Raw genomic sequence first — 26,186 nt, 5'->3', positions numbered from 1 at the left:
TCATGTTCCTTCCAGTTCTCCATCGCCCAAGTTAAGCAACGGTGCCCTTGGTTGGTATCTGGACAGGTGGTCTTCTGAGAGACACGTGCTGTCTATTTCAGGGAGTGTTCATCCTGAATCTAACTGTAGTGTAGGGCTCGATGAAATTGCCAACGAAATGGTGAGGTAAAAAGCCTGATCAGACCTTAGCAGAGGAATGCCTCTCACATGTTGTATGGATAATTATGAGATGAGAACCTACTTACCTTATTTTCAGATCGACTGGAAAATAGGTAGAATAGCTTTTATAGGTAAGTACTCGTAAGTATCAGATGAAGCCGTTATCCAACATATTACGGACTTGAACCATGGAACTTTTATAGAACTAAAGGAGAGAGGAAAGGGAGCAGAGAGGGGAACAAAAGCAAAACAAGAGCTGTATTAAACAACAACAAAAGAAATAAAGGACGCTAGGTGGAGGAGAAAAAAAAGAGAGGGAGAAGGAGGAGGAGAAGAAGAAGGAGAAGAAGAAGACAAGGAAAAAGAAGCAGAAGGAAGAGGGGGAGGAGAAGAAGACAAGGAAAAAGAAGTAGAAGGAAGAGAAGAAGAAGAAGACAAGGAAAAAGAAGAGAGGGAGAAGGAAGAGGAGGAGGAGGAGAAGAAGAATAAGAAGACAAGGAAAAAGAAGCAGAAGGAAGAGGAGGAGAAGGAGAAGTTAGAAAGTTGATGGCTGCTCTTGAAACTTAATCAAAGTTGTATTTTCTCTCTCCCTCCCCTCTGTCCCCTCATCTCTCTCTCTCCCCTCCTCTCTCTTGTACGAAAATAATGAAGATGTATGAAGAAAACAAGTGCTTGGTGCGTGAAGATGGAGTGATCCTTTCTTATATACTTCCTCCTCCCCCTCCTCCTCCTCCTCCTTCTTCTTTTTCTTCTCCTCCTCCCTCTTATTATTCTCTCCTTTTACCGCACCTTTCTCCGATTTTATTTGGGGTGGGTGTTACCCCCCTTTATCCTATTCTCCCATACCCTCCTATCCAACGCCTCCTCCCTTCTCCATCCCTTCTCTCTCAAGTCTTTCTCATCCTTACCTGATGGTATCCTAATATGTTCTTGTGATGTTTTCTAAAATCTAAAACAAATGTGGACCTCTCTATGTTTTCTTATTGTGAAGAGAAAATGGAGAGATCCTCTTTTCCAACTTCCCCCTACAATTCGTAAATCTTTAATCCGACTTGTGGTCTGTTTGCCTGAGTGTTTGCCCCTGCACCTATTCCTCGGCAGAGTGGGCTCTTTGTGTCTTCCTCCCTAAGAGAGATATAAATTCAGAGGACCAAAACTGCTGTTTTCTTGAACGTAACTTTACAGCACTATTTCCAAGTCAGAGGAGATACTTAGGTGCTTATTTCTTCAGTAATTTTACGAAGTGCGAACTTTTTTTTTATGGAACGCGAGCCTAGTATGGACATTTGGACATATTTATCTATGGACGATGGTGAACTCGATGTGGTTACTATCATTTGGTAGGTCCTAGGTAGGATTACTATCCTATTATAGTAATGGATGCATTTATCATCCTGTATCCTCAATCCTCATACAACAATCAACTTGTCTCACAGTATGTTACGAAGTGTATAATCTCAGGGATTATTGTCAGCTGATCACTTCCTGTTTCCTGCTCCTTCTCTTCTTTCTTCCATCTCTTTATTTCTCCTTATCTTTCAATCCCCCTATTTGTCCTTCTCTTTTGTCCAACATATTTCTTTAATCTCTTCCTTTTCTTTTGTCCTTTCTTTCATCCCACCTATTCCTTTTCAACCTCCATTCTTCTTGGGAACGTTATCAGTCACCATGTTCCCTCCACCTCTAAACTCTCCATCTTGAGTTGTCTGCTTCTTCTTCTTCTAATCCTTCTTCCCTTTAATTCTGATGTCTTGTCCTTTAATACTGTCCAACAAACTTTACAATAACTCTCATTGCTCTCTTCCTCGACAATATCCCTTAACTCTCTCTCTATCTCTCTCTCTCTCTCTTTCTCTCCTTCATTTATCTTTACGTTCTCTTTCTTCTAACATCTTCACTTTCGACCATATTCTCTCCCTCCTTATCTCCCTCTCATTCAGTAAGTCCTTTTTCACCTCAGTTTATAAATCTCTTTTCTATCTAAAGTTCTCTTCTTTCATCTTCATCCTCTCCCTTTTCTCCTACATCCTCTTCCTCTCTCTGTCTCTCTCTCTCTCTCTCTCTCCCCACCCCCTATTATGATGTATTTTCACATCACATCTTCTCTCTTCGCTTTATCAACATTTTTTTCCACTTCTATCCTCATTCCTCCCCTTCTCTTCATTTGTTCCTTCTCCACCTCCTCCTATCTCCTCCACATTAATATTGAATGCACAATATTCATCTCCATGTCCATGCATCACATCCTTCCGGTATTCCCACGCTCGTTTTACCATCTCCCCTAGTGGATGTGACGTGTTTCCCATGTTTTGTCAATCTCTCCAATACCGCCATCGCTTTGAGGTTCCTGTCTCCTCTTCTTTTTAATCTCTTCCTTTTCTTTACAGTCTTTTTTTACGGTTTTTAGCTTTTTAGTCTTCTTTACTTCTTCTTCTTCCTCCGTTGTTCTCTTGGCTAAGCGGTGCTGTAAACTGATGAAGAGACCCTGACCTTCACAGAGAGTTTAAAAGAACTCACAATGGTCGAAAATTTAAATAGATTAATTCAGTTAGTTTATTAGATACCTAGCTATTCTCTTCCATATTTGCAGGGGATTTCTTTCCCCACTGGATTTCTTTTGGCAAGGTTCTTCTGAAGGAGACATTTCTTTTACTGTTTCTTCTTCATCTGGTATTTGGTAAGCGGTCAAACTTTTTTGACTTGGCGGGGCGGAGCGCTACCGCGCTCCTTAATCTGGTTTTTCTTTCAGATTCTGTAACAGTGGACCTACGTGTCGTATTTGTCCTAACCTCTCTTCTGCCTTCATCTCTTCTGCATGTGGTTTGTTTACATTGTAAAGAGTGGTCAACATTCGAAATTGTGAAAATTATTTTTTCGAAAAAACAGTGTTTTTTGGTTCGATAATAATCAAACTTGTGCTAAAATACGCCAAACAGATGGTGGTTGGGAGGTACAAGCTGCGATCGTAAGTCAAGGACGAAGGATTGTAAAGATATCCTTGGATAAAGAAGGTAAATTTTAAACGATTAATCGAAAATCGGAAGAAGAGATATCGATTACTTATATCGATTGCATCGATCAAACGCTCCAAGGAGGCAAATCAATAGAGGACTGAAAAGTGAAGGTAAAAAGTGAAGCGTACCAAAGTTACCGGTGCTACCGGTGCAACTGAACAGTTGCTAGCTTCACATCCCAGCACCGATAAGAATCATTCCTCTTCATTCCCAGTGTCTTAAACTTAAATTTGATGAGAAAATGTTGGGTGAAGAAGCGGTATTACAACTCGTTTGTTTTTTTTTTTTTTTTTTTTTTTTTTTTTTTTTTTTTTCATAGCAAGCGTATCGAGTTTTATACGAGTAGTGAAACCCATAACTACATTCAAGAAATTAATGCTGAGATGTTCCACACTATACAGCACTCCTAAAGTTTTTCCCCTATATACCTATGTATCTATAGGTATACCTAGCACAACAAGTGTTGTTTTGAAGAGAAGCCCAATAACATCAGATCAGTGTCATACTAACACCGCTGATGAAGTTAATATTGACATTGTCTATTATTGTCATAGGTAATTATATTAAATAGAGACCCACACCAATTATCCTTTTAACTGCAGGTTGTGTATTTTTACTGGCAAAATACCCTTCATTTATTTCAAACATTAAATACAACAAATTGTACAGTAGAACCTGTCTAAGAGGGACTCGTCTAAGTGGTCTCTCTCTCTCTCCCTATTCTTGGTTTAACTCTCCTCTTCTCACTCTTTTACTCTCCCTCAACCTACGAGTACATCTCTCTCTCTCTCTTCTTTTACTCTATTGCTCTCTCTTTCTCTCTCTCTATTTTCTGCTTTGTTTTGTCTGCCTCTCTCTCTCTCATTCTCTTTCTCACAGTTTCGTTCTCCCATATATATCTACTCTCTTTCTCTCTATTTCCTTCTATATTTTGTCCGTCTCTTTCCCTCTCTTTCTCAATCTTTCGTTGTTTTGAAGAGAAGCCCAATAACATCAGATCAGTGTCATACTAACACCGCTGATCAAGTTAATATTGACATTGTCTATTATTGTCATAATTATAAATAGAGACCCACACCAATTATTATCCTTTTAACTGCAGGTTGTGTATTTTTACTGGCAAAATACCCTTAATTTATTTCAAACATTAAATACAACAAATTGTACAGTCGAACCTGTCTAAGTGGGAAACCTGGATAACTGGGAAAAAATCGTGGCCCCTTCCTTTTTTTTTTAACTAAAAAACCTGTTTAAATGGGAAAATCGAGCCTCTATATAAGTGGGAATGACTTTTTCTAGATACTCGGTCCGGAGCCTCTGGGGGAAATTGGGAAAGGTTGCCATTTTCTTAGGTCTGGAGCCTTCTGCGGACCTCTGTAAGTGGGAATTTGTAGGAAAGCATAGCATATTCCTCTTCCTCCAAACCAGTGTTCACATTTACCTCTACAAGTGGGAATAGAAAAATGGCAACCTCTCTAAGTGGAGTTTTGAAGAGAAGCCCAATAACATCAGATCAGTGTCATACTAACACCGCTGATCAAGTTAATATTGACATTGTCTATTATTGTCATAGGTAATTATATTAAATAGAGACCCACACCAATATTATCCTTTTAACTGCAGGTTGTGTATTTTTACTGGCAAAATCCCCTTAATTTATTTCATACATTAAATACAACAAATTGTACAGTTGAACCTGTCTAAGTGGGAAACCTGGATAACTGGGAAAAAATCGTGGCCCCTTCCTTTTTTTACTTTCTATTTTACTAAAAATCCTGTTTAAATGGGAAAATCGAGCCTCTATATAAGTAGGAATGACTTTTTCTAGATACTCGGTCCGGAGCCTCTGTGGGAAAGTGGGAAAGGTTGCCATTTTCTTAGATCTGTAAGTGGGAATTTGTAGGAAAGCATAGCATATTCCTCTTCCTCCAAACCAGTGTTCACATTTACCTCTACAAGTGTGAATAGGAAAATGGCAACCTCTCTAAGTGGGACACTTTTTAACTGGGAAACCTGGATAACTGTAATACCCACAAAGTTGTGAAAAAGCTCTCTACTTTACCACAAAGATTCATGATTTGATTTGAAAATTACATTACATTACAGGTAACTTCTTTTGTTCAGAAGGTTGCTAAGTTGCTATAAGACTGAAAAAAATCGGAGAATCTCAGAACGATGTTTCCAATAATTAAAACCGCAGTCTTAAGCCGCTGGCAGAATATCTACCTTTACGTAGTACCTACCTATAAGTATCTAGATATATGTAGGAAAGTTTTCTAAAGAAACCTTCCCAGTGTTTCAATCAGGGCCGTAGCCAGGATTTTATCCAGGGGGGTAAGAGTCCAAACAGTGATTTATCGGGCGTGGATGCTTCAAATTTTCCCATTCTGGCCCTTACAGTATATGGGGGGAAAAATGAAGCCCGAGAGTGGGCAGGGGACCCTTGGGCCCCCGTCTAAACACGACCCTGGTTTCCATTGTATAATCCTATGGAGTTACCTTAATGAAAAAAAGAAAGTAGGGTAAGTGTACCATTTATTCGCCCACCTAAAAAACGTACCATTTATTGGCCCACCTGTACCATACGCCACATAAGTCTGAACTGGACGAACTTTTTCAAGATCCAATTTAGCCCCTCTTGCATGAAATGCTTCAAGTGGTATACCGAATACACGTAGGTAGCAAAGTGAAAATATGTTGAGAATTAATTGGAACAGGAAACAAGAGATAGGTAGGTAATAAATGTAATAATAGTAATGATGATGATGAAAAGGTAAGAGTAGAGGAGAAAGACACGGGCGTTGATGAAGATATGAGAGAGGGAAGAGAAGTAGGAAAGAAGAAGAAGGAGGAGAAGAAGAAGAACAAGAAGAAGAAGGAGAAGAACAAGAAGAAGAAGGAGAAGAAGAAGGAGGAGAAGGAGAAGAAGACGAAACAAGGTGATAGAGTAGGGAAGAAGATTGGAAAGAGAGGAAGAAAAAGGAAAATAAATTGAAAAGGGAGGACATGAAGAGAACGGAGAGACGCAGAAGAAGGAGAAGAAGAAGAAAAGAAGACGCAGAAGAAGGAGATAGAGCCTGAAAGGAAGAGTAGGACAAAGAAAAGAAAGAAGAAGGAGAAAGTGATGAGAGAGAGAGAAAATATGAAGGGTGTGGATAGGAGTAAGAGAGAGAGAGAGAAAGAAGAGAGAAAGAGAGAGAGAGATGAAGGAAGTATTGGATTACACAATCGCTTCAACAGACAAAAGCCTGGGGAGATAGATAAAGATAGAAAATAGAACAATGATAATATAGGACAAAAGTTCCTGTCCTCTCTCTCTCTCTCTCTCATTATTTTGGTCCCCACCCCTCTCCCTTCCTACACTCTCTCTCTCTCTCTCTCCTACTCTCTGTTCTTCTTCCCACACGCAATAATTCTCCTAATATACTCAAGTACCTATAGGAGCACAATGACATAACCTACTATTCAAATGGGAGCATCCATAGTCTCATGTTCCTTCCAGTTCTCCATCGCCCAAGTTAAGCAACGGTGCCCTTGGTTGGTATCTGGACAGGTGGTCTTCTGAGAGACACGTGCTGTCCATTTCGGGGTGTATTCATCTTGAATCGAATTTAAGAGCTCGATGAAATTGCCAACGAAATGGTGAGGTAAAAAGCCTGATCAGAGCTTAGCAGAGGAATGCCTCTCACATGTTGTATGGATATGAGATGAGAACCTACTTACTTTATTTTCAGATCGACTGGAAAATACGTAGAATAGCTTTTATAGGTAAGTATGTAGATATCAGATGAAGCCGTTATCCAAGATATTACTGACTTGAACCATGGAACTTTTATAAAACTACGGGAAAAAAATAAAAGTGTAAATGTACTTTATTGAGTACCTAATGGAGATATTTTGAATATTTCGGTAGGTAGGTAGGTACCTACACAGGTATTATTATCCATCGGGATCGGTTTGAAGTGTGGTAAACGCAGCTATACGGAAACCGTAAGTTGTTAAAAGAAATTCACTGATTCTTGGAAAGAGAAGAAAGCAAAGCGTGAGAGGAGGAGAGGGAGGAAGGGGTTTAGTTTAGTTTTCGCTTGACCCTTGACCGCTCGAGGGTTCGGTATGAAGTGGATTTCCAAAGCGCGACACATGTATCGGAAATTCGGAAACACTGTTTCGACTTGCCCTCGCTCTACATTCATGGAAACATTGGAAACGCTTTGAAAAACAAATCGAGTAGGTAACTAGGTGCCAGTGCTTTTCACACTTTTTCAAAGAAAATAAGAAATGTCTGTCTTTCTATTTTTTATTTATATCTGCTTGAGAAAGAGCTACCTATCTCTTGGAAAATCCTGAACCTCCAAGAAAATCCTGAACCTAAAAACCTCCAATTTTACTCAAATGCTATACCTACATAGTGTCAGAGGCAAAAAAAATGCCTCGGGCACTAACTTCGCCCTGGTTTGATCTCTACGTTCTTTTGGTGCTCTGTAAGGTTCTCTCTCTCTCTCTCTCTCTCTCTCTCTCTCTCTCTCTCTCTCTCTCTCTCTCTCTCTCTCTCTCTCTCTCTCAGGTCTCAGGTATTTCGTTGTATCTTTTGGTATTTCGTTTTCTTCTCATCATATTTATTGTAAATTAGTATTAAATCTCCTCTAATTATTGACAACATTGCATTACAATTTCGTGCCATAGACTTATTCGTTCAGAATATCAGATCCAGCCATAGTACGTTGAAAAAACGGTCAAATATTTTACAGGCGATTGGATAGGAGAGAACATACTGCAGATATGTTGACTGTATTTGCCCCGACACTATATATAGTTTGGATCAGGCTTTAGATTCAAGTTCAAGTGCACCCAAACCATTGAAAAGAAGAACACAAATAGCTTTTACTCTTCACAGTTCAACTGTGAACACAAATAGCTTTTACTGTGAACACAAATAGCTTTTACTCTTCACAGTTCAACTGTGAAGAGTAAAAGCTATTTGTGTTCTTCTTTTCACAAAGAAATGGCAGAATTTTGAATGGATTGTTTGGACTTTGTTTCCATCTTTCCAGAGGATGGCCGCAAGATAAAAGGTAACATCAACTTGTGAACACCTTCCCACAGTCTGAAAGAAAAAGCAAAAAGCAGAACTGGGGAAAAAATTACCAAACCTTAACTTCAATTAACCCACAGAGACCAAAGTTTTAAAAAGAGTTTTAAGAAAGGAATATGTCGAGCCCCATTCATAAAGGCAATTAGAAAAAGGACAAAATTAGACAAAGGGTTGATGATGCGGCAGTTTAGTATTGCAGAGGCTTTTCACGTCTTCAGTTCTCTCGTGGTAAATAGAGGCAGTGGGGATCTGAAGGTTAGTGGTTCGAGTCCACATGTCGAGCCCCATTCATAAAGGCAATTAGAAAAAGGACAAAATTAGACAAAGGGTTGATGATGCGGCAGTTTAGTATTGCAGAGGCTCTTCACGTCTTCAGTTCTCTCGTGGTAAATAGAGGCAGTGGGGATCTGAAGGTTAGTGGTTCGAGTCCAAGTCAAGACATAAAATTGAATCAGGTGTATAAATGAACTAGGGAAACAACTTATTCTTAACGCAGAGATAGCTTGACGAATATCAGGACATAGACAATAATAGGGTAACCAAAGGTAGGCAAATTTCCGGCTATAAACACACATAAGCTACAAGAAACTAAGAAATACATAAAAACTAAAGGAAGGAAGTTATATCCAAAAACAACTGACGTATAAACCTAATCATAATGAATAGGGACATAGAAAAGAATCAAAAAACCTTGTGAACATAATGCTGAACACCATTATGAGGAAATGAAGATCGACACAAAGAAACATAGATCAAGAATGAAGATAGAAATATAAATATAGGCAAATAGAGAGAGAGAGAGAGAGAGGGAGGGAGGGGGAGAGATAGAGAGAGGGAGAGAGGGGCAGAGGGGAAGGAGGGAGGGACAGAGAGAGAGAGGAATGGAGAGAGAAAGGGAGGGAGAGAGAGAGAGTGATGACTTCATTCTGTGGGTTCGAAGAGGTTATCTCATGCAATGAAAATCACATGACATTATTTGTCTTTCCGACTTTGTCCCTCCTCATCCTCTTTCTCCTTCTCTTTCTCTTCTTTCTCCTTCTCTTTCTTATTCTTTCTCCTCCTCGCCCTTCTCCTCTTTCTCCCAAGTTTCTTCTTAATGGATTAACGTGTAGGAAATTAGCATGTGCCTTTTGCCGTTGTTTCAGTATGTTTGGAGTTGGTTAGAGCTAGATTTATTTATTGTTTAAAAGCACTCGAAGCATTCCCCCAACACAATGGCAAAAGGCTTAACCCATCTTTTGGGGCTGTTTGTCCCTACACCTAAGGCTCAGAGTGAGCTTTTTGTGTACCATTGTTTGGAAGGTACATAATACATATACAACTATGCATACATAATAATATATCCAGGACATTTCAAGTTCCGCCATGAGCCTTTACAACTTTACATAGTTTGAATTTTCAAAGGTCCACCTCATTGGCCTTTCTCGTAAGCGTGAAAGTTGTGTGTCAAATTTTTATTCAAATTGAACATAGTTAGGTACCTCCCTGTCGCAAAATAGACATCAGACAAGACAAGCTGAAAAAAAAAAAGAAGTAACTCCGAATGTAGCATGTGGCCCGCATACACATGGAAGTAGTTGGAAACCCCTGTTCTATGAAATAGCCAGGGCAATGCTTCTCCAGGCATTCATTGTCCGCAGGAGAGCTGAAATGCAAATTACTTCATAAGCTTTCAGCTGCATAATACAAACGGACCATTTTCCTCCCTACCCTATCTCGTCTATTTTGTTGCACACTCTCGAAAACCCTCTAGTCAGTCTAGTCCCACTACTTACTATTGTTCGTCGTCTAGAAAAGAAGAAAATAATATAGACACTCAGAAGTCCTTTTCAATATTTTCTTCTCCAAAATATAGAGAACAATTTTTTTTCCTTTACCGAAAAAAAATCAAGAAGTTGACATAATGAAAACTCTACTTTTAATAATAATTAAACTTCGCTTTTTTTTACAAAGTAAGTAAGGTACTTAGAGAATTTTTACTTTGAGTCTGCAATGTACACGAGTATGTAGGTATATTTTTTCAATAAAGCTGTGTGTGTACATATTTGAATATTTTCCGCCCAATTCTTTTGTAACCAGTCTAAATGAAAACTGACAATAGCTATGTACTTGGTATAAGATTACATAATAAGCACTTTTCCTCAACATGTCTTGCTCTTTCTTTTTTGTGGTATTAAGGTTTTAGTTATTAATGTTTTCTGTTTCTTAGTTCAATGCATACCTATTAATTAAGAGCCACATGTGTGTTATAGTAATGAGAACAAAGAAGTCACTACTTTTGGGGCATTCGGGGCAGATGTTGGGGCATTCGCGCGCGGGCGGACACGGGATGCAAGTATGAATGTGAGTGTAATTGTGTGTATGTGGAAGACACCCCTATCCCTCTCCTAATCCTAATCCTAATCACATATCATCCGCAAACTAAGAACCGTCAGAAGCTTTCTACGTTATTTAACGATAGTGTTTAGCTGTATTTTATTATCACTTTTTGTTTATTCCACCAAGGAGATATGAATTTTCAACTACAACACCATGACTGCCAAAGCACATTCCATGGTGTTTACACACAGAAACCCATGCTCCGATGCATTAAAACATTATTATTCTCCCTTAACATCAGAGACAGACTTGGATTTTTGAATTTTTTCATTAAAAAAATCGCACAATTTTACTCAGAGGTCCTCTTTCAGATACCCATTGAAAATACCTACATAATATACGTACATTGGTGCAGTGACACTGCCAACAAAATATGATCAACCATGTTCACCTCGGCAGCAGTCCATTTACAAACTATACTCGACGGTTCCTAACGCTTTACCGATGTTTTATATTTCTGAAAGAACTGCGGGCCGCAGGTAAGGCGGGCCGCCTTAAGTGGAACACTTAAATGTGGTCGGTGCGGTGACAAAAAGAGATTGAGGGTTGACTATGGCTGACCTAAAGTCTAAACTAATTCATAGGGTTCATTAACCCCAAAGAGAAAATGCAGGCCAAGTTGAGCCACATCAAATGGCATACTACCCCTCAGACCAGTTGTCCACCCACTTGTATCAGCTTCCAGTAGGATACTTATGGCACTTTCTTTGTTAAGTGCCTCACTGGTTTACCTTCGAATCTCCATCTTGGAGTCGTTCAACTCTACAAGAGACAACGTAGTTGAAACTTGCCAACTTGGTGCTTGAATATGAACCGAGGTACAATATATTACGTACTCGAAGAACTTTATGAATATAATTTGAGTCCTTAACATATTAGATAAGTAAAATAATTAATTAATTAATTAAAACAAAAAATGAAAGATGATAACTATTAAGCCTTTTCTGCTTCTCTTTAAAGGAGGAGTTGCAATAGATAATTCCACCCATTTCCCGATTTCCGAAATTTGAACCGACTGCAATTACTTTCTCCTTTGACCAGAGAAATTTTGTGATCCAAGTACCTATTGACGAGAGCGAGGATCACCAAAGCGTTTCTGGTGATGTAAAAATGGAGCAGTTGCAAATAGATAGAGATTAGATTTAAAAGATCCGGGTTTGCAGACTCAGGTTGACTTTTTTTTTTTTTTACTTCCTATTATTCTTCTTGGCACCAAAAACCAAAAATCGATTTTTTTGACATGCGGCGTTTTCGCTTAGCACGGCAGTATAGCGCTTACAAGGTAGACGCACAACCAAGCTACAAGCTAACTATATAGGCTTGCATTGTCTATCCCAATTCAGGAACCAAAGCCTGAAACGGGTTAAGCTCTAGGTAAATGCCGTTTATTTCATTCCTTAATTCCCAGCCGTTTCTGAGATATAAGCGTGGTTCGCAAATCACGAACCACCCTGTATATATATAGGCTTGCATTGTCTATCCCAATTGAGGAACCAAAGCCTGAAACGGGTTAAGCTAGGTAGGTAGATATTAATAACAATTGTGAAATCCTGAAATCAAGATTTCCTTCCTACATTTCAATATCCTTATTATCATAACAAAGGAGTAAATTACCCCCTCCACTTCCCCTCTTTTGCTGGAGCTCCGAGCTTTCACAATGTCTCCCCCTTTCGCCATATTGCAAAAAGGCCCCCTCCATTCAGCATACCTTCCATTATACTTGATAATAACTCAGGTAGGCAAATGACTGCTTGTGATATTTATAGACGTTTTTCTTATGCCATTTGTGGAGTATTATGGAGTATTACTTTCCATTACATTAGGTAGGGGGAACATATACCTACTACCTACACCAAAATTGAAGTAGTACATATTCGTTTTCCAATTTTTACTTTCTATTACTACAGTTTAGCGAGTTATACTAGTTTTACAACCGAATAACCGAGTGCTATACAATTTCTACATCACCAGAAACGCTTTGGTGATCCTCGCTCTCGTCAATAGGTACTTGGATCACAAAATTTCTCTGGTCAAAGGAGAAAGAAATTGCAATCGGTTCAAATTTCGGAAATCGAGAAATGGGTGGAATTATCCGTCTGAAGGTCTCCTGAGTCCTGAAAAAGTGATTTTTTTTAGCCCCATTATACGTACATAATCCATATAGGTATACACAAATCCGAAAGATCCTTTTTTTTTTCTTTTCTTTGTAATTCCGTTATGCACCTAATAGAAAGTCGTGTGATGGTCACGCCAGACTGTGTGTGCAAGGACTCATTAGAGGCCTTTGTTTTAGAAGCTAAGCGCTGAATAAGCTAGGCAGGTAAGCTTTTAATGCATGCCAATTAGGTAGATGTATATTTCCGAAAGTAATGATACGTTTCTTGTGTATATTTCTGGATATTTCTAGCCTGCACGATAACATTGGGTTGTTGAGCCTTGGTTGCGGTTTCTTGTTCAAAAATCGCCTTCGTAAAAGCTCAGAACTGATGTCTACAGAGCAATTTAAACACCAATAGGTAAAAAAAGAGGTCTTTTCTTCCCGAAATCGAAGAAAAGGAAGACAGGATAGGAGAAAGCCAGCCGTTCCGCGAATGAACCTTATGTCCTTATATCTGTTTGAGATAAAATCCGTCCCGGGCGTTAATCGAACCCGCGACCTAGCGCTTACAAGACAGACGCGCTACCCTCAAGCTAAGTAGGCTGGTCTGTGTTCAAAACCATCTACAGACAAAACATCAATGCACCAGCTCACCATGGACTTTCCTGGTTCCGAGATAGCTAAAAGCGATAGGCCGAGGGTTCAATTCCCGTTCGAAAGATTGAGTGTTGAGGGCGAACACTTCAATTTGAGCCCCGTCAAACTCAAGGCGAAGCAGCCTTGGGCATTTCTGCTCCAGATAGAATCCAGATATAGGATCCACATCCACATACATTATATGATAGAATATTAGAATCCCACTTACATGTAGGTTAGACTGGCCCTTAGCTATAGAGGTGGGAAAAAAAAAAACTTGGAAAAGTCTTGAATATCACTCGATTTCTAGTTCCATTTAGTGAGAAAACACTACCTAAAAAGTTTCAGCTCGATCAGACATCGCTGTCGACATGCTCAACGGCCTTAAAGTTTTCCGGCACTTTGGTTATGCAATCCAGGGGCATTATGTGATTATCACTCGATTTACTTTTTAATACTTCGAAAATAAGGGCCAGTCTAGCACTACCAACTAAGCTAACTAGGCTGGCATTTCTTCTTATGTAGGTATGTAGACCTCCCAAGATATAACAAGGCTGACGTATAACACCATTTTTCAACCGTGTTTAGTCCGTTATTTATATCAAACAACTTGTCAAATTCCCTTCAATTTCTGCATACCGTGTGGGTCAATGTACTTTGTAGAAAATACAGTGCAAAATAAAGCATGTATCGGGGTTTCAATGAAGAGACGTTAAACCTTTAGCAAAACATGTAAGAGGGTACTGTTGCTAGAAGCAAGATATTATAGCCCAAGTTTTGAAGTCATTTTGAAAATACACCAACTTTGAAGCAAAGAAGAAAATATGCGAAGAATTCGTTTGCTAATGCTGTCCTGTTCACATATTTATTCGTCGTTCTTCTTTACTCCAGTTGGATGATTTTATTTTTCACAAATAGTCATTAAGTTGTTTCATGAATAGAAAAATTCGTGAAAAAGTTCTAAAGTCAATCAGCCCCAAATTTTTCCATCCAAGGTCATGTTGTATTTACATCTGGTGTTCTGGTGGGAAATCTCAAATGAAACTCAAGAAAAATCTATCCTTCACCTGCCTCGGTGGTGTAGTGGTCAAGACGCTCGCCTGGGAAACAGGAGGGCATGGGTTCAATCCCAGCCGAGGTATGGGATTTTAGGAATTTGACCACATAATAGTAGTAGCCTACTGCTGGAATAAAGGGACCTTTCAGTCCTATGGGAGCAGTATAAATAAGCACTATTACTATAATTTCCTTTTAAATTATATTTCTAGACTTCCTAGTTCCTTTTCCTTGAGTGTTCCTAATAACAACAATCCCAGCCGAGGTATGGGATTTTAGGAATTTGACCACATAATAGTAGTAGCCTACTGCTGGAATAAAGGGACCTTTCAGTCCTATGCGAGCAGTATAAATAAGCACTATTACTATAATTTCCTTTTAAATTATGTTTCTAGACTTCCTAGTTCCTTTTCCTCGAGTGTTCCTAATAGTTCAACTTTGAAATTTTCCCACAAGGAACACTAAAGTTTTCTCATTTGCCGTGTGGGAGTTCATTTATAATATTTATCTAGTTTCAATTTCATTCTATAAATCTTATTTAAGCTTAGCAAAAGATTGTAAATATTAAATAATCCATCAAGACATTCCCATTTTATAAATAGTTCAACTTTAAAGTTTTCCCACAAGGAACTCTAAAGTTTTCTCATTTGCCGTGCCGTCACACTCTGCTAAACATCATCATCGTTACAATGTTCAACCACCATGTTCAGAATTACATCTCCTTCAACTATTTCCTCTTGTCTATTTAGCATGCCTAGGTAGCAGTCGTAGCACCCATCTAGTTAATATTGGTAATCTATACAGGTCTAATATAAGCCAAACTATTGTTCCTATTTAAATGATTTTGCCTTGCAGGTGTATTTTTGTCCGTTCTGGCGATTGATATGCCGTGTTGTTTCTGACCTTGTGTTCGGTTTTGCCTCGACATGATTGGTATTTGGTTCTGCTGTATGAACCTCAGCACAGGTCGTAGCTAGACATTGGTTTAGTCTTCTGGTTCACTCGCAGACAGAAGGCCCTCCAGGATTCATCAATGAAATTGGAATATCTAATGAATACTAAAGTGTGAGGAATGATAATTAGAATATTTTATTGGACGAATACCAATGGCCGAGGTTAAAACCCTGAGGCATTTTTTATCGCGGAAACCAGAGGGTTGGTAAATTCTCATTCAAACTTTCAACTCGCAAAAAAAAAAAAGATTCAGTGTTCCTCGGTCCTCGGTTTGAGGACAAGACTTTCCTTTAAAATATTAATCATATTGGTATCTGCCCACCTAATTATGAGGTAAAGGTAGAGGGAGTATTCAATATTCAATGGTAAATGCATAGACCTTGCCCTTAATTAGTTGTTCCACAGGCGTCTTAGAGCTTCGGAGAACCTTATAGCCTTTAATTCAGTACGCTGATTCACTTTTATTAAATGCTAATTTCGTATACACAAATTAAGAACGATAATAGTCGACGGATAATCTACTAGATTACTAGAACAAAGTATAACATCAACAGTGGGAAAGACATTTTCAATTGAATTGAACATTGAAAGTTCATTTGTTTTGTCACTTCTTTAATAAGGATAAGGGGGAAAAGAGTTATAATGGGATATGGTAAGGAAGGTAAATTGAGGATGTTTCCCAACACAGGATACAATAGTCGTTTATTACATCAGGTGAGTTACCACCTCTGGTCAAAAAAAAAAAAGAGAGAGAAAAGACTTTTCAAACCACGTGTAAGTAACTCGTGTTTCATACTTAAAAGCATTCCGTTGATGTATTCATTTGTTAATAAGACTTTGTATTCGTTCGATAGCAAAGTTATTTTCCACAGGAATTTTTTTTCGTCTTAATTACTCTATAGGTAATTAGGTGAGTAATTATTACTTATGTAACCAAAAAAAAGAAGACTTTTCAAACCACGTGTAAGTAACTCGTGTTTCATACTTAAAAGCATTCCGTTGATGTATTCATTTGTTAATAAAGCCTTTTGGAATAGCCCCCATTATTACTACACTGCGCCAAGCAATTAGAGGAACGCTGTCATTTCCTTTGATTTTCTTTGGATAATGGAACCTAGGATTATCAATGTGACATTATTTCATATTCTTAGCATAAAACATATGAGTTTCATTTATTTTTGGCAGCAAAGTTTTAAATAAAACTGGTTTGACCCAAGAAGAGCAACGGGGACCGAACAAAACTTGAAAAATGACAGCGTTCCTGTAATTACTTGGCCCAGGTTATTTATCTTCTTACCTGAAAACGAAGACCGCGAGGTTTCCTGAAGTTTGAACGTGAACGGGATGTGAACCTTCATCATCTTCATCTGTGGAATCTTCTGCTGCACCGTGTGAACCGAGCTCCCGAACATGATCTCTTCCCCATGCAGCCAGAACACGGTCATGTTTCTGAAAACAATCCGCAAACTAAGAACCGTCAGAAGCTTTCTACGTTATTTAACGATAGTGTTTAGCTGTATTTTATTATCACTTTTTGTTTATTCCACCAAGGAGATATGAATTTTCAACTACAACACCATGACTGCCAAAGCACATTCCATGGTGTTTACACACAGAAACCCATGCTCCGATGCATTAAAACATTATTATTCTCCCTTAACATCAGAGACAGACTTGGATTTTTGAATTTTTTCATTAAAAAAATCGCACAATTTTACTCAGAGGTCCTCTTTCAGATACCCATTGAAAATACCTACATAATATACGTACATTGGTGCAGTGACACTGCCAACAAAATATGTTCAACCATGTTCACCTCGGCAGCAGTCCATTTACAAACTATACTCGACGGTTCCTAACCTAAGTTCTTCAGCTCTCAAGAAGGGGCTTTACCGCTTTACCGATGTTTTATATTTCTGAAAGAACTGCGGGCCGCAGGTAAGGCGGGCCGCCTTAAGTGGAACACTAGTTCGATAGCAAAGTTATTTTCCACAGGAATTTTTTTTCGTCTTAATTACTCTATAGGTAATTAGGTGAGTAATTATTACTTATGTAAATGTAAATGCAGTTTCTTCGTGTTATTATGTCACAACTTTGGTGCTCACTGCAGCATTGTAGAATTTTCCCAATATCTCAATAATCCTAAAATTCAATGTTTACCTAACATGCTGGCACCGGTCGCTATGCGCATTTATATGTCATAGCTACTCATTATCCTCTCGAGGCTGAGTGGGCCCCGCAACAGCCAGTCACGGAATCAATCATTTGCATGATACAAATTTCTTGACCTCGCCGGAAATCGAACCCGGGTCTCCCGCGTATAAGGTGAGCGCAGTGACCACTACGCCATGGGAGCTGACTACTGTGAGTAATTATTATCTAGAATCTAGAACATATGTAGATTACAATTACACGTGTCTTGTTTTGTCTTGTGTAACCATCACCCCTTCTAGACTGATCAGAAAACGATTCAGTAAGATACTCGTTTACAGGGTCCCTAACTTATGTCCAATAAACGAGACTTTGTTAGAGCTGCTAGCAATAAAGGACTCTTACAGATCTCTCTCAACAACAACTACTTATCCTTTTTGGAAAACAATTAATTTTAATTGTGTTAAGCATAAATACTGTGTACATATAAATTGTGCGGAAGAAACCATGGGAAAATGGTACTTTATTGGCCGTACAACCCATACTCTTCTTTTTGAAAACAAATTAATTTTGAATTGTGTTAACGCATAGAATGCTTGTCATAAATGGTCCGTCCCGTTTCAATACCACTGACGCTAATTTTTATGACTTGACTTGGACTCCAACCTCCAGATTCTGAGTCCACCGTACAACCACTCACCACTGAGTAAAAAAAAAAAAAAATGTGGTCCAATAATGCCCTCTCAAGACTGACGTCATTTGATTTGATTTTTTTTTTTTTTTTTTCTTTCATAAAATGGGATACCTATTTTATTGCAGTACTGTAATACATACTTTACTTCGAATCATTTTTTATTCACAATTATTTCTCTTTACTTCCAGCATCATCAATCTCGCGCTTCATATCTGATTAAAAAGAGATATATCTCCAAGTAAAACCAAGTAATAATAATAATAAATTAAAAAAAATTAATCAACATTGAAATCTAAAACACGTTTCCAATTTAGCAATTGTCTTTATCTATACACTGCCCCTAGCCCCCCATTTTGCAATTTCTTCTTTTTTATCGCTTTGGCGAGAAATAGCTAACGTTATGGGTATGATGTAAAGTCTAGAAGTCTAGAGTCTAGAGTAACTTATAGGTTCGGAGAAAAACAGACAAAAAAAAAAAAAAACATTCCTAGTTTTTTTACTTTAATTCTGTAACAAAGACGACTAAAACTGATTATAACAATTCAACTGGTTGGCCATAAGTGGTTTTTCCTGTACTACTGGAAAATGGTACGACTTTTCCGAAATTTTCTTTCGCCAAACGATGTAAACCGCCGTTTTGCATATTGCCTTAGGGTCAGTCAGCTAATTTTCGTACTCCTTATGGCCAATCAGTTGAATTTTGTTTAATCAGTTTTTTAGGTATACCCCCAATGACGGCAATCCAGCAGATCCAGCTTCTATATTGGTAATCTTCCAATGACTATAGAAGCAGAGACACACAGGTACTCGGACAAAAAGATGGTTTGGGCCAATTTTGATTTTTTGATCAGAGGCAGGAAAAAATGTTCAACACGTGAATTGAACTTTATGGTTATGTAAGTTTACCTTCTTCATTCAATAGTGCACTTACTTACATAAATAGGATTTGATTTTTTCTTTTGACCGATTGGAACTTCGAAATCTAATGCAAGTCTTGTTTTTTCTGCCAAGTTGTTTATAGGTAGGCTTGCCAAACGTCCCGAATTGGCCGGGACAGTCCCGAATTTCAGGGGGTGTCCCGGCGTCCCGTTCAGTTTTTCATTTTGTCCCGAATTACCTATGTGATTTGGCGATTATGTTCGCGGATTTGCCGATTATGTTCGCGGATTTGCCGATTATGTTCGCGGATTTGGCGATTTTGTTCGCGGATTTGGCGATTATGTTCGGGGATTTCGCGATTTTGTTCGTGGATTTCGCGATTTTGTTCGCGGATTTCGCGATTAATGTGGGTTAAAGCTCTATTAAACACATCTGCCCACCGCGCGTGCATTGGTCTACGTGACTTCCTACATGTCTAGCAGATCCCCATTATACTACTTTTAGAACTACATTTTTAGTATTTTCAAAATTTGGATGCATTTAGAAAAATATCTAGCATAAAATAACAGCTAGATATGAATTAATGAGCTGAAGATCTAATCTGAATGTGTGTAAGTAGACAGGTTTTAGAATATGTATAGGTACCTAATAAAATAGTAAATAAATAGGTAGTTTAAGTCATTAAGTATAAATAAGAAGGAAAAAAAAATCTGTAGGTATAAACATCACACGAAATTAACAGTTTCTAATTTAAGTACACTATCATTACTAGGTAGGTATGTATTACTATCACTCCATTAGTCATTAAGTATAAATAAGAAGGAAAAAAAAATCTGTAGGTATAAACATCACACGAAATTAACAGTTTCTAATTTAAGTACTTATACTATCATTACTAGGTAGGTATGTATTACTATCACTCCACCTTGAGACTGAGCTACTGATATTTGGTCGAACAAAGTGAGGTTGAAGTTTTTTAAATCGGATTTTCCATTTAGTTTGTTTGTCTGATTCGCAATACTACCACTTTTGGAACACTCACTCCACCTTGAGACTGAGCTACTGATATTTGGTCGAACAAAGTGAGGTCGAAGTTTTTTAAATCGGATTTTCCATTTAGTTTGTTTGTCTGATTCGCAATACTACCACTTTTGGAACAATAAGGTAGTCCGTTTTTTGATTGAAAGCCCTTTGTGAGCCCCAGAGGAATTTTTCCTCTTCTTTTAAGTGAGGTCTACAGTTTACAGAAGTACCTACCATCCAGCAGATCCAGCTTCTATATTGGTAATCTTCCAATGACTATAGAAGCAGAGACACACAGGTACTCGGACAAAAAGATGGTTTGGACCAATTTTGATTTTTTGATCAGAGGCAGGAAAAAATGTTCAACACGTGAATTGAACTTTATGGTTATGTAAGTTTACTTTCTTCATTCAATAGTACACTTACTTACCCTACCCACGGTCGCACCTACTCTTCAGTTCGTACATATCTAATATGTGCCCACTCTAACTACTAAGTAATATGTAAGTAAGTACTAAGTAGGTACCTACTTACCTAATTAGTTAATACGAGAAAGAGAAAGTAAAATGAGTACCTACCCACGGTCGCACCTACTCTTCAGTTCGTACATATCTAATATGTGCCCACTCTAACTACTAAGTAATATGTAAGTAAGTAGCCTACCCACGGTCGCACCTACTCTTCAGTTCGTACATATCTAATATGTGCCCACTCTAACTACTAAGTAATATGTAAGTAAGTACTAAATAGGTACCTACTTACCTAATTAGTTAATACGAGAAAGAGAAAGTAAAATAGCAGAGGAGAGAGGGAAAAAGAAAAGGAAGAGAAAGAGAGAAAACGTAGAGGGGGAGAGTGAGGGGAGAGGGGGAAGGGGGAAGAAATGAGTGAGAAAGAGAGGAAAGGGGGGAAGGAGGGAGAAATGAGAGAGAGAAAGAGAAAAATCTGGTGTGAACATCACACGACTTTCCTTATCCTATTGAATCATGCTTATTTGGGTGTTCTTCTACCCAACTTAAATTTATAATATCTCGAACCGCAACGTAGAGGGGGAGAGTGAGGGGAGAGGGGGAAGGGGGAAGAAATGAGTGAGAAAGAGAGGAAAGGGGGGAAGGAGGGAGAAATGAGGGAGAGAAAGAGAAAAATCTGGTGTGAACATCACACGACTTTCCTTATCCTATTGAATGATGCTTATTTGGGTGTTCTTCTACCCAACTTAAATTTATAATATCTCGAACCGCTTAGTCAGTATAGCTGAAAACCGCCAAAAAGCGGTCGAAAACCGCCAAAAAGCGGTAAGATGCCGCCAACCGTTGCACCGATCTTAACCAAAAGTTTCGTGTCGCATCCTTGTCACATTTTACAGCTGCATACCAAATTTCAAGTCTCTAGCTCTTACCGTTCTCGAGATATTTTGTTTACAGACAGACACACAGACAGACGGACAGACACACACACGGACCAATGGCGTACAGCTGCATACCAAATTTCAAGTCTCTAGCTCTTACCGTTCTCGAGATATTTTGTTTACAGACAGACACACAGACAGACGGACAGAAGGACAGACACACACACGGACCAATGGCGGAAACTTTGGATTCAGGCTCTAGGGACCTCAAAACTTATTTTGGCACTAAAAACTGACCATCGAAAATTTGACCCGATTACATTACTTTCCTTCCTATAGGATAAGGAAAGTAAAAAGTGGAGGGAGAAGGGGAGAAGTCTGGTACTTATCCATCACCACATTCAAAACTTCGCTCGCTAGAGTCGTCACGTCAATCAAAAATTGCTACAAGAAGGAGCTGTCACAAATGAGCAGTAACCAAAGGTATTATAGAGTTAGGTTAAACACAAAAATCTGGTGTGAACATCACACGACTTTCTATTACCTTTGAGGAACACATATTTGTTATAGAGTTAGGTTAAACACAAAAATCTGGTGTGAACATCACACGACTTTCTATTACCTTTGAGGAACACATATTTGAATTATAGAGTTAGGTTAAACACAAAAATCTGGTGTGAACATCACACGACTTTCTATTACCTTTGAGGAACACATATTTGAAAAAAAAAAGGAAAGTAAAAAAATCTGAAATTTTTCCCAAGTCTCGAGCCGCCTATGGTCGGCCATTTTCTATCTTAAAATACTCCCCGTGTAATCAGGAATCATACCTATAAAATATTTAAAAAATTTGCATTTTTTTCGAATTTTTTCCAAGTCTCGAGCCGCCTATGGTCGGCCATTTTCTATCTTAAAATACTCCCCGTGTAATCAGGAATCATATAAAATATTTAAAAAATTTGCATTTTTTTCAAATTTTTTCCAAGTCTCGAGCCGCCTATGGTCGGCCATTTTCTATCTTAAAATACTCCCCGTGTAATCAGGAATCATATAAAATATTTGCATTTTTTTCGAAGTCCGAAGCAACATTGACTTTGGTTGATATCTGGATGAGTGACTGTCCGATTTTTAGATTTTTACCAAAATGTTACAGTCGCGTCCTTGGACCATGCCGGTATATCATACCAATATCATACCATTTTATCGCTCTACGACAAACCGTTCTTGAGATATTTTGTATACCACCTTTTCCCATTTAAACCTGTATTACACACATACATACGTACAGACCATGGGCTAAAAATCACTTTTATGACATCAGGGGATCCCAAAACGGATATTTCCAACCATTTCCTGATTTTGAAAATTTGACTGAATGAGCGTCAGATTCTGGTACTCGTTCGTTTGCATGAGGGCGGTTTTCTGCAAAGGAAGAAACAGAAAAAGATGTAGTTTTCATTACTAGTATAGCTCGCTATACTGTAGTAATAGAAAGTAAAAAGGAGCTTCCTTTTTCATTGTCGTGGCATCTGAATAATTACTTACCGAGCGCCACGCCACACCGCGCCGGGCGTAGAAATAAATAACTTACCTCACGATGAGCAGGAACATTGCGAAGAAGCATAGCAGAACAGCAAGGATGGACAGGAAGCTGGAAAATTCAGCCACAGTTACCACAAACATGGCTGAAATTCCCAACACCATCACACAATTCCAAACGAGACACGAAAATACACCAAAGCACGCGGAAGAGAGAAAAAAATCACGCAAAATAATTATGCACTTACTTGTGGCTTGAATTAATTACGGTTTTATTCTAATGATATTACTTCACAACACTGTAGGCATTTTTGTATTAGTGAGATAATTACTGAACACTTAATGACTTGTGAATTTATCATGAGAAAAAGGACTTTCGGCCTGGGTCACAGCAAAAGATTTTATGTGGTTAAAACGAGAGAGTGGTTCGTTATTTTCAATGTAAGATGATGAGCAAACTATTTATCAAAAGTTGTTAGAACCAGAAAAGTAGCCAGAAACTAGGAAATTTATTTATTGAAAAGTGAAAACCTATAAAAAAAATTGTATTTTTATTAAATAAAATTTCTAAATACATAAATAAAATCAGTAAAATTTGAACTCGATATTATACTTGTATTTTTTCGCCAACTTTTGTTTTCACTACAAATGAATTTAATTTCATCACAGCCCGAAAACAAAAGCTCTGTCTTAAGTTACACTTTGTCACAGCCCGAGTACACTTCAAGCATCACTTTTAACACAAAATAGTCGGACTTCCAGTAAACTTGGCACAATCACGAGAGTAAAAATTGGGAACGCCCGAGTACACTTCAAGCATCACTTTTAACACAAAATAGTCGGACTTCCAGTAAACTTGGCACAATCACGAGAGTAAAAATTGGGAATTCTCGGACACGAGAGGGAAAAATTGGGTAAAAAATGGGTCAAATGAAATACTATTCGGTTCCCACAGTAAGGTGGACACACGATCAATATTATGTTCACTATGCAGACTACCGACTACGTTAATCAACCAACTAGTACTGAGAGCTCACACCACAGAACAGTTCTGAGTCTCTGTCTCGAAGCCTGAAGAAGGTTGCTTAGGTAAATCTTCCCAGCTGGTTGATTTTCACTCTGGTTTATGAGCAAACAATTGATCATCTAGGAGAAAGTTTCTGTCTATTGTTTTTCGCGGATTTGACTCAGGTCTGGGATTTTTTCCTCCGTTTCGAATTCATCTTGAAGAACAGCTAATTTTGAATAGCACACGTTGATTTTGACATTGGGCATACTTCAGCTGGGCATTAGAATGCCTGGAAAAGAAAATTGAGGATTTATTCAGTGGGCCAAAATTGTTAGTTTAGTAAATTTGACAAAGAAAGAAAAAGAGCAAGAAGAGGAGAAAGAGAACAGCCAGGAGAACGAGAGATGAAGGCGCCGGGCAAGAATCGAACCCGCGGCCTAGTGCTTACAAGGCAGACGCGCTACGAACCAAGCTAATAATATTCCTGCTTTCAGCGACTGGTTCTACCAGCTATCAGTTGATCACTATAATATAGTCTGTCCACTCTTCCATATCAATCGTATTTCGCAAGGAAACCTGGATATTTCGCAAGGGTTGGATCTCGGTGTCACACCTGATATTTCCCATAAGTTAGTCATAATCATAAATTCACAACTCTTGAACTCTATTTAGCAAAGTGTAAGGTGGTGCACTTTTGCGATGTGTATGGTGGTGCGCTAGGGCAAGTTCTAGCGCTTTGTCTTGTTCTTTCTTCTAGGATGACATTGACATTGATGACTTCTTCAGGTGCGTCTAGACTAGAGTTGACCATCGCGATGTCGCGTCAACGTCATGTCGTTTAGAATCTATACAGGGTGTATCACAAAGCTATGTCAAGCCGAAAATGACGAATAGAACAGGTCAACGCCAGTCGAGGTTGTCGATTTTTGCAAACTTTTCAGGAGAGAGTGAAAACTATTCATTGGACTCAAAAAGTCCCTTTACTCCAGTAGTAGGGTACCTACTGCTATTATTGTGATCAAATTCTGAATGAAATTCCATACCTCGGCTGGGATAGAACCCACGGCCTCCTGTTGACCAGGCGAGCGTCTTGACTACTACACCACCGAGGCAGGTAATAGTTAAGTAGGTAACTTTGGACTTTCTACAAATAAATATCTAAGTACACCTAATAAAAATAGTTTGAGTAAGTATATTAGGTGCCTGCCACCTATTTATGTACATATACGTACGTAGGTAATACCTACAGCCGTAAATAAAAGTGCAATTTATTTCACTTGGTAAACAAAAATTGGCAACCACATTAACGTGCGCTAAAAGCATCTTTCCAAATAATAATAACTGAATACAAAAATAAAACAGAAACATCGCCCTTGTTGTCGATTTTATTATTACTTTTAGGTATATTTATTTCCATTTAGTTCCTAGTATTTTGAATTGCGTCATTTGTTGATTTTTAAAAGAAATTGAATAAAAACTTGTTATAAGTACCTATAGGTCAGAACCTACCATTTGTAAATACGTAACTACTAATTTATCTTTATTTTTCAACAGCCATCGAGTTGTCTAAAAACGATTAACCAAGTACAATTTAAATATAATAGGCAGTAAAAAATAAAGTTTGGTTCCCCACTATCAATTTAATATCTACTGTTTGTAAGGAAGTCACAAATTACAAGCCGGACAAATTATCAAGGAATTCCACAGCAATTCAAAAGTTCGAAGGAGCTTGCTGCACTTACGATTTCTTCCAGATAAAAGTAGGTAAATGCTGATCTCAAACTAATGTTATCCAAGAAGACCCATAGGCAGGTTAGATAGAGGGAATTGTAACAACGGTGTTCTTATCGTCCCGAAAGCGAATAGATCACGAGAACAGGAGAAAGCCAACTGTTCCGAAAGCAAGCCATGTCTGTTTAGAATAAATCATAAATTCCGCCCCGGGCGAGAATCAAACCCGCGACCTATCGTTATCTGCATTTGTTTCAGATGTAACATGGATCTAGGGACACGACTTTCATCTTGTGTGGTTTGCTTTTCGTCCAGATTCAAATCAAAACCTTTAGAGGAGAAGATTATCCACACCGGTATGTTCATAAGGTCTAGTTTAGGGATTTCCAAACTCGATGAATTTGGGGGCTGTTGTTGTAGCGGC

General features: G+C 38.4%; 1 protein-coding gene and 1 long non-coding RNA gene across 5 annotated transcripts in view; one reads left to right on the top strand and one right to left on the bottom strand.

Annotated features, from left to right (window-relative positions):
- The window catches only part of LOC103514984, a 56,473-nt gene extending 32,657 nt beyond the window's left edge, over window positions 1-23,816 (bottom strand). Inside the window, exons 1-3 of one of the 4 annotated variants that reach the window (XM_026827815.1) lie at window positions 23,075-23,816; window positions 16,686-16,855; window positions 9,843-9,910 (exon numbers count right to left, since the gene is read on the bottom strand). In XM_026827815.1, coding sequence (XP_026683616.1) covers window positions 9,858-9,910; window positions 16,686-16,855; window positions 23,075-23,187 — 336 coding nt within the window. In that variant the 5' untranslated portion in view covers window positions 23,188-23,816 and the 3' untranslated portion in view covers window positions 9,843-9,857. Of the gene's footprint in view, window positions 1-9,842; window positions 9,911-15,176; window positions 15,493-16,685; window positions 16,856-23,074 lie in introns of those variants that run through there. The other 3 variants (XM_026827813.1, XM_026827814.1, XM_026827816.1) reach the window with 3 other exon arrangements.
- A 1,590-nt stretch (window positions 23,817-25,406) lies between these two features.
- Window positions 25,407-26,186, top strand: LOC113469836. The gene is made up of 2 exons (XR_003393131.1): window positions 25,407-25,791; window positions 26,021-26,186. It is a non-coding gene; the product is annotated as an uncharacterized LOC113469836 (long non-coding RNA).

Source organism: Diaphorina citri, unplaced genomic scaffold (assembly GCF_000475195.1).
Source record: "Diaphorina citri unplaced genomic scaffold, Diaci psyllid genome assembly version 1.1 scaffold1253, whole genome shotgun sequence".
Lineage (NCBI taxonomy): Eukaryota > Metazoa > Arthropoda > Insecta > Hemiptera > Psyllidae > Diaphorina > Diaphorina citri.
Note: the sequence above shows the minus strand (reverse complement) of the source record. Positions and strands in the feature narration are given on the sequence as shown.